The sequence below is a fragment of the Cynocephalus volans genome, chromosome 2 (assembly GCF_027409185.1).
Source record: "Cynocephalus volans isolate mCynVol1 chromosome 2, mCynVol1.pri, whole genome shotgun sequence".
In the NCBI taxonomy this organism is placed as follows: Eukaryota; Metazoa; Chordata; class Mammalia; order Dermoptera; family Cynocephalidae; genus Cynocephalus; species Cynocephalus volans.
Window position 1 is genome coordinate 225077083 of NC_084461.1, and position 12017 is coordinate 225089099.

At 46.9% G+C, this 12017-nt stretch overlaps 1 protein-coding gene across 1 annotated transcript; it reads left to right on the plus strand.

Annotated features, from left to right (window-relative positions):
• The first annotated feature begins 347 nt into the window (after positions 1-347).
• On the plus strand, positions 348-10873 carry TMEM273 (transmembrane protein 273). The gene is made up of 6 exons (XM_063087769.1): positions 348-462; positions 556-609; positions 1582-1722; positions 3180-3210; positions 5317-5340; positions 10849-10873. Exons 1-6 carry the CDS (start codon positions 348-350, stop codon positions 10871-10873), a joined length of 390 nt encoding a protein of 129 aa, XP_062943839.1.
• The last annotated feature ends 1144 nt before the right edge of the window (positions 10874-12017 follow it).

Here is a 12017-nt window from a genome sequence, read left to right on the forward strand (position 1 = left end):
GTGGGGAGACCAGCAAGAAGACGCATTCAGTGGGCTAATAACTGAGAAGCTCTGTGCCGGGTGCACAGAAGGCGATGTGAATGTTGTTAAATAAGCATCAGTGTGGTCAGTTAGGATGCAGGGGTCAGGGAGGAAGTGACACGGAACTAAGAGCAGGTACAGGAGGAGAAGAGAGGAGATGGGGCCAGGCAGAGGGAACACCCCAGAGGCAGGAGGGGCCCCTTCTGGGTGGGGAGCTAGAAGCAGGGCCGGCCACCTAGACTAGGAGGGCTGTGGAGCAGGCTAGGGCCAGAGTGTGGGTCTTGGAGACCATGTGAAGAGCTGGCTTAACTGAACTTGATGACACCATGTTCCTGGTCAAGGTTTTGAGGAGGGCCCTAACATCCCAGCAAGGCTTCAAGACATGGTGTGGCAACCAAGAGCCCACTTCTGTGCTCCTCAGGGTGGCCCAGACCTGTGGGGGTGAGTGGTTGGGGACACGGGTTTGGCCTGTGACCCCAGCCTGATAACAGCCCACGCTGTTCTAACCAGGCTCTGGGCTTTCTTTTTCTGCAGATGTTGGAGGAGCTCAAGTGTTGGCAACAGGCAAGTCTCCTGAGACTGAGATCGGTAGGTGGCTGCCCAGCTTATCCTATGAGCAGGGTTGTGGGGCAGGAAGGAGGCCTTCAAAGAGCACAGGCAGGTGGGTGGGGTGCTGGTATTGATGTCCTAATGGTTAGCATAGAACAAGGGCCACGCTTACCTGCAGGCCCACCTGCATGGCTAAAACAGCTTTATCCTGGGCGAAAGGGCCTGCATTACAACCTGTCTTCAAAGTGGACGTGAGATACCAGGGCCACTTCTGTCTGCTCTCAGTGCCAGAGGAGCAGCTCCAGCGCACTCAGTGCCCTGCACTGCAGCTGGGAGCCCCCAACAACAGGCTCTGCCATGCTCCTGGACCCTCTCACATGCATATCCTCCAGCCACACAGCCCTGGCTCCTCCCCAGCTCAGGGCTCACCTCGCCAGCAAGGTGCAAACTGTGGGTCACCTCCTCAGAGAAAGCTCCTGACTCCTATGACTCCCACAACAGCCCAGCCTTATGTGGCAGTACAGTGAGCTCTTTGCCTGTCTTCCCCAGCTGACTGCAGGCTCCTAAACACGGGGTCTTATTCACCTGTGCTCAGCCTTGGCACAGAGTAGGTGACTAACACGTTCTCAGTAAATGAATCAATGAATCGATGAGGGGACACATGCAGAAGGGCTGCTGGGGCCAGTGACATGAGCCACCTGCCTCCTGGGGATGGGGGAAGGGGCAGGTCCCATCAGGGCCGAGCTTGTATGACCTTCAAAAGGTGGAATGATTTCCACAGCTGAAGGGACCAAGAGAGCATTGCAGGAAGAGGGGACGGGGCGCGGGTGAAGGGCTGGGAGGGAATGGGCTCCTGGGAGAGTGGAAAATAGGTTGGCTTCAGCGATGCAAGCATGGAACTTTCAGGTGCATGTGCATGACTTTGGACTCCATCCAGAATGTAGGGGGAGCTGTAGAAGACCTTGGCGGGTGGGGATAGAAGCCCTTGTTCAGGTCGTCCCTGTGCTTCAGATTTCAAGTATGCCATCATTGGAACTGCGGTGGGTGTCGTCATATCAGCTGGTTTCCTGGCCCTGAAGGTCTGCATGATCAGGAGGAACCTGTTTGATAACGACTCTTCAGACCTGAGACACACACCCCCGGGCTTCAGTGGTAAGGCACCTGGATGCTCAGGCCCGGCTCTGTCCTGCCTGAGAAAGGACAGTGCCCCAGGCAGCTGCCCAGCAGGAGGTGGGGGGAGCTCCACAACCCAGGCTAGAAAAAGGAAAACAACCGGCACAGAGCCCAACAGACTGCCAGCTGAAAAGACATGCAGCGACCTCTGGCATCTCTGTCTCTGATTCTCTGTCTCTCTGTCTCTGTTGTGTCTCTGTCTCTGCTTTTTTGTCTCTATATATTTCTCTGTGTCTCTTTCTCCATCTTAGTTTCTCTGTCTCTCTCTCTCTCTGTGTCTCTTTCTCCATCTGTCTCTTTCCCTCTGTCTCTGTCTGTTTCTGTTTCTCTTTTTCTCGGACTCTGTCTCTGTCTCTGTCTTTGTCTCTCTCTCCCTCTATCTCTCCCTGTCTGTTTCTCTGTCTCTGTTTCTCTCTCTGTCTCTATCTGTCTCTTTTCCTCTCTTTGTCTCTCTGTCTCTCTCTCTGTACTTTTCCCTTCAGTTGCTCTTGCTGTTCCTGAGAAAGGTGGGACAAGGAGTTGACCTTGGTTTCCAAATGGTATGATCAGATAAAATCAATCCAAGAGATGACGCAGCAGGGGTGGGTGATGGGAGGTGCTGCTAATGTGGGCCAAGTTGCTTTTTTCTTTTATAAATCACACAAGTCCCACTCAGGGCGGTGCTGAGTGGACCCTCATGGTCCAGGCAGAGCTGGGCTTGTGTGAACCAAGGCATGGCTCTCGAATCCCATAGCACCTGCAGGGAAAAACCTCCAGAGCAGACACTGAGCAGTTGGCAAGTTTCAACAGTGAAATGCAACTTTGATCTGTCTCCTCCCTCTCTTGAGGAGTCTCCACCAAAAACATGGGATTAGACTGCTGAATGCAGTGAGAGTGCCGTCCTCTGTGTGGTGTTTCTGGGATGAGGAGGAGGGAGCCTCACTGTGTTTCTGGCACGTGTGATTGTGATCTGTGAAGCTATGCAGAAGGGGTGGCCTGGAGAAGAGGCACAGCACTTGGGGTTTACTTGGTCACAGGAGTTTGCTGATCCTCGATTTCACAGCCCTACAGAAGAGGGGGAAAGCAGCCTCTTCACCACACAGCAGTAGGCCTGGATCTCTTGAGGACCTCAGTGAATGAGAGAGCCCGGGAGCTGCACCTGGAGGGGGCGTGGAGGGAGACAGGGAGGGCTCTAGGGGTGGCTCAGTCCCACCTATGTGCCCAGCTAAAGGGATACAGGGACAGGACCTGAATAGGGAAGCTCCAACAGCACCAAAGCTGGGGGCAGAACATCAGCCAAAGACCACTTCCCAGCAAGCACCCCTGACCCAGGGAGCTTCTCAGCACTGCCCGAGCCTGGTTGGTTTTGACCCCCTCCTGCTTGTCAGCCGGGGCACTGAGCGAACTGCACCACGGGCACAGAGTCTCCCTGCTAATGCCCTGCTTTCTCTGTGTAGACACCATCCTGCTGAAGAAGAGAGCCCCAAGGTAAGGCTGCTGCCAATGCGGTCGGTGAGGGGTATGTTCTCCCTTCTGTCATAGCCATTCCACTCCCTTGCCTGTCATCCCAGCCCTTCTTTGCATTCTGGCACACTTTCTAGAGGACTATAATGCATGCTACAGCCCCCTCCTCTCACTCTCCCCTCCTTGGACCAGCATGCAGGTGTCATGAGAATGGGGGCTACAGGGCACAGTAGCCAGGGAGCTCAGGCTTGCCTCTGCACATGCTGGGTTAGATTCTGTCCACCCTCCCACTCAGAACTCTCCAGTGCATCCCCCTGCACTCAGAATGAGGTCCCCAGCCCCTGCCATGACCTCCTTGGAGGGCCACACATGGTTTGCACAGGTTACAGGGCTTCTGTGCTGGCATCCAGCCACGCTGCTCTTCTGCATATGCCCATGTCCTCCATGGACAGTCCTGCCCCAGAGCCTTTGCACTTGCTGTTTTGTGTCATGCATAATGCTTGTCACCCAGGTAGCTGCAAGCCTCACCCCTCATTTCCTTCACATCTCTGCTTTAATGGCACCATTTCATTTCGGATGGTCTGTTTAACACAGAACCTCACCCTCTGACCCCAGCCATCACTCTCTTTCCCTTTTCTGGCTTTATTTACTTATAGTTCTTTCCACTAGTTGACATTACATGACATATTAATCTGTCTTTTTTGATCGTTTTCTCCCTAAAATGTAAATTCCTTGGCAGTGAAGTCTTCCTTTTCATACCTGTAGTCCCAACACTCAGCACAGCACCCGGCATACAGAGTGGGCACTCATGTATGTGTTAAATAAATGAATGAACGTATGGGCGTGAGGCCGTGGAATAGGTGCGGGGAGTTAAGAAGGGAGAAGTAGGACAAGCTCCCTCAGTCTACAGAAGAGACTGGCAGGTCACAGGGGATGGATGCCCAGCAGGGGGAGGGTGTCACGAGAATGCTAGGATGAGGCTTAGCGTGTGTTGCCTTGTGTCTTGGGGTGCAGAGGGGTGCATGGCTAGGTGGGAAGCAGCATGTCTAGGGGGGCAGGTGAACCACGGTCTGCATGTGGAAGGACGTGGAGAAGCTCACACAGGCAGAAGGAACCCTGGTACGAACAGGGGCGCACAGGCAATTGTGGAAAACATTTGGCCAGCAAGCTTCAGCCAATGAGCATGCGTGTGGCAGGAGCAAATGCTTTCTTCATGGGCAGGTGTGAAGAGAAGCACAGCAATGCTCCCTCCACATCCAAACTGCCCACACGCATTGAGGGGCACTTTGAGTTAAGGCGCTTTGCTGTGGAAACTGCAGTGTCCCTGGAAACCTTAAAACTTGATGCAGACCCTGCTTCAGGGACATCTCAGTCATGGAATTCACACAGAATGAAATTTCACAAAGCCCGATTCTTACTGTTGGGGCATGTGTGTGTGTGCATGTGTGTTTGTGTGTGCATGTGTGTGTTGTGGTGCATGTGAGTGCATGTGACAATTCCTAATAAATGACTGTGACACACACACGTGTGGGAAGATGCTGCTGGGAGCAATACGATGCAAACCAATTTAAGAGCATCACTGAACAGTCACTATGTTTTTTATGTCCCTATGCACGATCATGTAAGATGAGTGTCCTTGGTGTACTTAGAAGTCCTGGGTTATTTTGAGGCTTCCGGGCTATAGGAGGCATTTTCTATAAGCCAAGCAAGGTGGCTGCAATAGCACAATAACCGTTTTGAAGGTGAAGTACAGGAAAAGGGACGTGGAGGGGTGCAGGAGGAAGGCAGGTGGGCGGAGGAAGGGAGGGAAAAAATGAAGGGCAGGGGAGAGGTGGGTGGCTGGGCGGTGATGGCTGGGCAAGGAGTTTATACCCCTGAGATGCAGTCCTCTCACAATATGCAGGGAGCTGTGCTTAGCAGCTACCGTCCTAAGCTCCTCTGCAAACAGGAGGGAAGCACAATCCAAGTTTCCGAAACTAACACTAGATGGAGTCAGGCTGAATCATGAGGAGGTTAGACCCAAAAGAAAGAGCTAAGGACAAGCAAGCCATTCTCCTGTGTCCAAACTTTGTATGTGTTTTCTGTCATCCAAGACTTAGTTAATGAGCATCCTGTTATCTTGTTTTGCAGGCTAAACCTCAATTCCTCCAAAAGGTGAGTTGCAAGAGTGATCACCTGTATTGAATAAGGAAGGAAGACAGTCATTTCCCTGCAGTGGCTGGGGGTTCTTCTGCACACCTTCCCGGCCCCGCAATGCAGGACAGGCCGAGGATTGCTAGATGTTGGCCAGAAGTCTTGTGCCAGGACGATACTAGCAATCAGCATCACTTTGGGACTTTGGGGAAAGCTCTAATAACAGTGGTACCTTAGCAAGATTTAATGAAGCTATAGGGCATTTGCCCATGTAGAACTGAGAAAACTGGGTCTTAACAGCAGGATAGTTAACATTTTTTTTTTTTCCATTTACCAAGACCTTCTCTTCGTGACCAATCTAGCCATTAGCCAATTTAGTCCATTTGATGGAAAAAAAAAATATCCAAAACCTTTCTGTATCATTGCACTATGGGTTTGTCTGAGTGTTTGCTTCTCGGCTCTGCTTTCAGGTCTAAGTGTGGACACAGCCTGTGTGTGTAGGGCGTGGTCTGCAGTGGGGAACGGGACCTCACACCCCACCCCACCCCCAGACTGAATGAGCCCTGCTCCTAGGAAAGAAGGCATTTCTTCCACAATCCACATTCCCTAGCCCTACTGTCCCTCAGCTCACACACAGCTCATGTGCTGTACCCAGAGTGGCTGGGAATTTGCCCTGTCTGACACAGGCCTGGGCTGGTCTCTTGTCTTCTCTCTCACCCTCCTTCCTTTTGAAAAATCTTCGAATCCACAGAAAAGTTGAAAGAGCAGTGCAATCAAAATATACACACCAGGGGGCTGGCCCGTTAGCTCAGTTGGTTAGAGCACGGTGTTATAACACCAAGGTCAAGGGTTCAGATCCCTGCATGGGCCAGCTACCAAAAAACAACAACAAAAACAACAATGACAAAAATACATACGCCCTTCATCTAGATTCACTAACGTTGGGCCTCATTAGCTTTATCTCTGTAGGTACAACCTTTTTATGGCCAATCCACTTAGAAATCAGTGTGGATATCATGGTATTTCACCCATAAATACACCACCATTATATCTCATAATCACAATACCACACCTGAAAAAAATAATGCTAATTCAATAATATCATCTGTTATACAGTCCATATTCAAATTTCTCTGATTGTTTCAAAATTATCTTTTTTCCAATCCAGGATCTATTGTATTTGATTTTGCCTCTTTTTAGTCTCTTTCAGCGTGAAACACCCCTCTGCCTTTTCCCCCATGGCATTGTCATTTTTGACATACCTAAGCCAGTTGTCTTGTATAACGTCCCATTCTCTGGATTTGTCTGATGCTTTCCTCCTGAGCAGATTCAGACTGAAATTCTTTTGTCATGACGTGTCTATTATTGTGCTGTCTCAGGAGGACTTGATGCCAGGCCTCGTCACTGTGGTGATGCTTTGTTTGATTGCTTGGTAAGGGAAGCGAAGGCTAGATCTTTGCCTCGTAGAGACTAAAACTTTACCCTTTGTAATCCGTAAGTAATCTTGGGGGTGGCACTTTGAGACCATTTGAACGTCCCGATCCCCTCCTCACCCAGTGATTTTACTCCTATTCGTGATCCATGCTTGGATCCGTTCCTGCTGTGGGTGGTGACGTAACACTGTGTCCGGTTCCAGCATTCCTTCTGTATGTCATAGCTGCCATTCTTCTGGGGACAAGGGCTTTTTGCTTTCCCCTTTCTTCTCTTACTTGTTGAGCATTATTGCTATGGCCTCCAATGCATTTTAATTCACTACCATCATGATTCTTTCTGATGTTCAAATTATCCCAAATTTGGCCATTGCAAGTCACTTCTCGTTGGCTTCTGCGCCCTTTTGACAGGACCCAGTATGTTCTTGAGCGCTTGCTAGACTTCTGATGCAACACAGTGTCTCAGGCTCACCTTGAACTGCCCCAACCTGGAATCACCAGTTTTTCTTTTTCTTTTTTTACTGCTGAGTTATTTTTAGAAACCTGCTCTGGGCACGGTGTACACTCATGGCTCCTGAGGTGTCACTGCTTCTAGGCCCTTTCAAAGGATGGCATCAGGAATGTAATACATTTAATTTATGAACTCAGGACCACAAAGTTCCTCCTAAGCTTTCCCCATTCTATTTTCCATCTTGCCTCCTCCGAAGTGAAAACTCTCATTCTCAACCGTATAAATATTTGTACTCATTTGCTCTATCCTGTGCGACACACAAAAAACCTCCAGAAATCACAGCACTGCACAGCTACAAACCTCCTTGGTGAACTGGAACATTTCTTCACAGTGCTTTTTGCACTTTGGTTTAGCCCCCCACGTGTGTACAGAGCATTGCATTCAAACCGAAGTAATTACTTTCTGTAGTGCTGTCGATTGGATATAAAGTCAGAAACGCTTGTTTTAGTGCATATCCTATTTTACTGTTTTCTTTTAAAACATCCTTTTGATTCAATTTTATTTTTTGAATATGTAAAACATGTACATGGTTCAAAGGTAAAACGGTGTAAACAGATAAAGTCAGAGAAGTCTTGCTCCTGTAACTGTCCACTCTGCCCTGTTCCCACCCACTACTTTGAAGTTACTATTTTTAATGGTTCCTGGTTAATCCTTTCTGTGTTACTTTTACAAAAATATATTTAATTAAAATTATTTTTACATATATACAATTTTTACAAAATTAAAAAATGTTTTTATATATTGTGTATATATATGCTTATATATTTTTTCAAGTACTTGTATATTTTCATTTTTTTTACTTAGACATTTGGTCCATTTGGCATTTATTCTGGTGTGTGGTATGAGCTATAGATCCAATTTCCTTTTTTTCCCAAATGGCAATACAATTATTTCAATACTATTTTAAAAAACTGCCCTATTTCCCCAGTGTTTCATTTGCCACCTTAATAACGTTTTAAATTTCCATATGTACTAGGACTATTCCTAGACTTTATATTATTCTCCAATGGTGCTTGTGATTATGCATGTGCTGGTACCACACTCTTTTTGACAAAAGCTTCAGTGTGTCCTCTGCCATCTGGCAGGGCTGGTCTCCCTTCCCCCTCCCCCATTGTACTTCCTTTTCAGGGGTGAATTCTTGCTATTCTAGTCCAGCTATTCTTGCATATTTGTTGTTCCGTATGAACTATAGAATCAACTTCAGAATCTTTCTAAGGAAACAAACATCTTGGTATTTTCATTGGAGTTGCATTATATTTATATGTTAAATTGAAGATGATTGATTTCTTTGCAATGTTAAAAGTAGTCCTCCGTGCAAAAGAGATATTTTTTACAAGTCTGTTTTTGTGTGTTTTAGGAGAGTTTTCAGATTTTACTCTTATGGTGTCCCACATTTCTTATTATGTTTATTACCAAGTACTTTATATTTTTGTTGCTTTTTAAATGGAGTTTCCCATTGTGTTTCCTACCTGGTCATTGATTGCATACTGACTTTTTTTTTGTATGTTAACCATATAGTCACTGCCTCGTCAAATGCTTTTATTATTTGTGTTTGTTTTCTTTTTGCTACTGTTGAGTTTTCATGATGTTATGTCATCTGCTAAAATGTAGATCTTCTTTCTCAGTTCTTAAGCCTCTAATTGTTTTCTCCTCTCTGATTGCATTGGCTGAATCCACCAATATTAAATAATAGTGGAAACAGTACACATACTTGCCTTGTGCCTGATCTTGGTGGGAAATCTGATAGTGGTTTCTGTTAAGTAAGAAGCTGGATTAAGGGCTAAAACACACATATTTCCTCATGTTAAGGAGGCATCCATCATTTCAATTTTATTGAATTTTTTAAATTAAAAAATGGGTGTTGGATTTTGTCAAAAGTCTTTTCAACATTAGCAGGCATTGACTCATCTTCAACAGATATATCCTGGGGCTGTCCTAGGCAAACCAGAGTATATAGGTGTACATAAGTTTTAAGTATTTATTTTTCCTTCTCTCCTTGTTGGTCTATATAATTTTTGGAGGATGTGGTGAAAAATTTAGGTTTACCAGTCACTAAAATCAAAGTCTTTTGCTCTTTCTTCTTATACTATCCCAGGGTGTCATGCAGACTAATTCACCTACTAGTGCAGCCAGATGCCATCCCAGCTTCTGCCCAGCTTACCTTGTCCTGTAAGTGTGCCTGGCTCTCTCGCAGCTAGTGATACACCCATCCGCAGGGGTATCACTGCCTGTCAAAGAACAACTTCATTCATGAGGTCGCTCAACAGGTGCCACTTCGTCCACTCGAGCTGCCAGGGATGGGAAGAGGCTGCTCTCTGGGGCTGCCTGTCCACTCTGGGCATCAGTATCCCAGGTGCAAATACGGCCAGGTCCAGCAACTTTAGTTCCCCTCTGTAACAACACTTGAAGGGGCCTTTTAATGCAAGGCTTGCTAAAGACAGTAGGAGGTACGAACTCTCTGCTCAGTGCTGGGCCTCTAGACCAGCCGATTTAAACTCTATGTTCTTCTGGACCCACTATCCTTTAAAGGAGAAGCACAAACACCTGGTGGCATCTGAGAGCCTCACTGGATTCCCTTCTCTACATCTCTCTGTACTTCACCTCCTGAGGCCTTGCTTGTTTCCAGTGTCTTGCTTGTCTTCAGTGTCGGCTCTACTGCCATCAAGCTCTGTAACGCTGACCTTGACCTGTGTCCTTGGTCCTCAAATATCAGGTAGGTAGGTATGAGTAGTTCATTTTATGGCCTGTGATTTGGCTTTTCCCAGTGAAGCTTCTCTATGCTCTGTCTTTCTGCTGTGGCTGCCCCTTCTTCCATGGGGAGGTACAGTTGGAGGTCAAGAGATTGTGACTGAAAGTGCACAATGGAATGGCATAAACAGGTGCCCACATTCCATGTCAGCATAAACACACCACTCTACTAGAGCTGTAGACAGCGTTCATGTGAAACCACAGTGCTGCTGTGAATTTGCTCTCCACGCATGGGGGTATTGGCAAGGCCCTCAGCCAAGGGTGGCCACCAGCTTTCAGCCTGAGCTCTGTTGTATAAAGGCCTGGCTTGGTTATCTCATCTTTTCTTTGTTCTTTTTTTTATACATCATGCTGCCCTTCCCTCCCATCAAAGCTGGTACACTAAGTACGGAAGAGTCTTACCCTCCATAGCAACTTGCAGTTCAGACCTAACAGCATCATTTTCTAGTTACATTCCCATAGGTCTATCTACCTTATTCCTTGTAGCATCTGCCTAGATCTGTACAAACTCTACAGCCACAGAAAGTGACACTTTCCCCCAAATATGCCTAGTAATCTTGGAGAATAACTTCTTTTTTTATCATCAAATTGGATGAGGTTTTGTGCCTCAGGTTTGGTAGACAGAAAACAACCTCCAGGTTGCACTCTTCGCTTGACTTAGAAGCCACTGGTCTTCAGATCCCTCTCTACATTGCACAAGGAAATGCCCTAGCTGGCTGGGATTCACAGGTGCACACATTCATACCTGCTTAATTGTGTGTCAAGTCAGCACATGCAGTGATTAGTCACAATATAGTCACTCTGGCAATAAGTCTTCTAGATGGTTCCCTTCCTTTCCAGAGATGAACAAGTGATTGAACTGTGAATGGCCACATCAGGAGGGGTTCAGCCATCTGGACAACTGCCCATGGTTGTAGTCTCAGGATGCCTTGAATTTGAAGGCCCAAGGCTGCTGCACGGACTCAATATAGGAGGCAAATTACAGAAGGAATAGAATTGTCAGTGCCTCTGTCCTGAAGGAAAATACTGCTCCTCTTCTGCAAGAAACTGGCTGTGTAGTGGGAGGCATGAGCACATTAGCCAGCAGTGGCAAGAGAGGGAAGACACTAAATCCGTGCTACTTGTCTGGTGCCCAGGGTCCATGTCAGTGGAACCTTCCCATAGCAAATGGCTCACGGAAGTAGAAAGCAAACCCAAGACACAGCATCCTTGGACTACCATCTTATCAACCGTTAAGCAGCGCCTTCTAAAATTGTTGACCTCACCTTCTTGGTTGTCGGGAGAATCCCATATTAAAGACAGACCCTATGAAATTCAGGGGCCCTGAAGCATGGAGACCATGGGGCAGTCTCCAGTCCTTTTGTGAAAGACTGGGGACTGGGCCTGTAGCTCTGCAGATCTTGAAATAACGGAGCCAACAAAGGATTAACTGAGAAAGCAGATGCTGTGCCTTGTGGAGAGCTATACAAATGTGAGCTATTATTGTTATATAACTATTTCGGGGTTATTATTACAATGTGCATGACTTATGCACAGAAGACACGACTGGCAGAGGCTTAGGAAACCCATGTCATTCTATTATTGTCATTAATCTGGGGTTCTGTGGCACAGGCCCCATGAACATTTCTCTGCCCTGTAATATTAACCCAACTGGTCTGGGGCTGCATTACGGAATACTCTTTGCCTTTCCGTTCATCAGTCATTGGGGTGGTTGTGAGGAGTAGGTCTCCTGGGATTGGGTTGCCTTCCTCATGTGTGATGAAAGATGAGCTATATTGTAAAGTAAAGTGTTGTGTTATAATAATTTGCCTGGATTCCCAGGGTGTCTTTTATCTGACTTGATACCAATGTTATTCATTAGCAGCATTTGTTAACTGATAACCTAAAGCTGTAATGTAATCCTCATAAGCAATTTTCTGTGTGTAAGATAGAATAAACCATCTTGTAAGGGATCTGTTAATTGATTTGATTCTTTTAGCAGCATCTTAATTAAGACATCTAGTTTGTGA

Coding starts and splice junctions, on each gene's coding strand:
- TMEM273 (XM_063087769.1), top strand. CDS start 348: ATGTTCCTGGTCAAGGTTTTGAGGAGGGCCCTAACATCCCAGCAAGGC. Junction 463..555: donor GGTGGCCCAGACCTGTGGGG/GTGAGTGGTTGG, acceptor CTTTTTCTGCAG/ATGTTGGAGGAGCTCAAGTG. Junction 1,723..3,179: donor CACACCCCCGGGCTTCAGTG/GTAAGGCACCTG, acceptor TTCTCTGTGTAG/ACACCATCCTGCTGAAGAAG.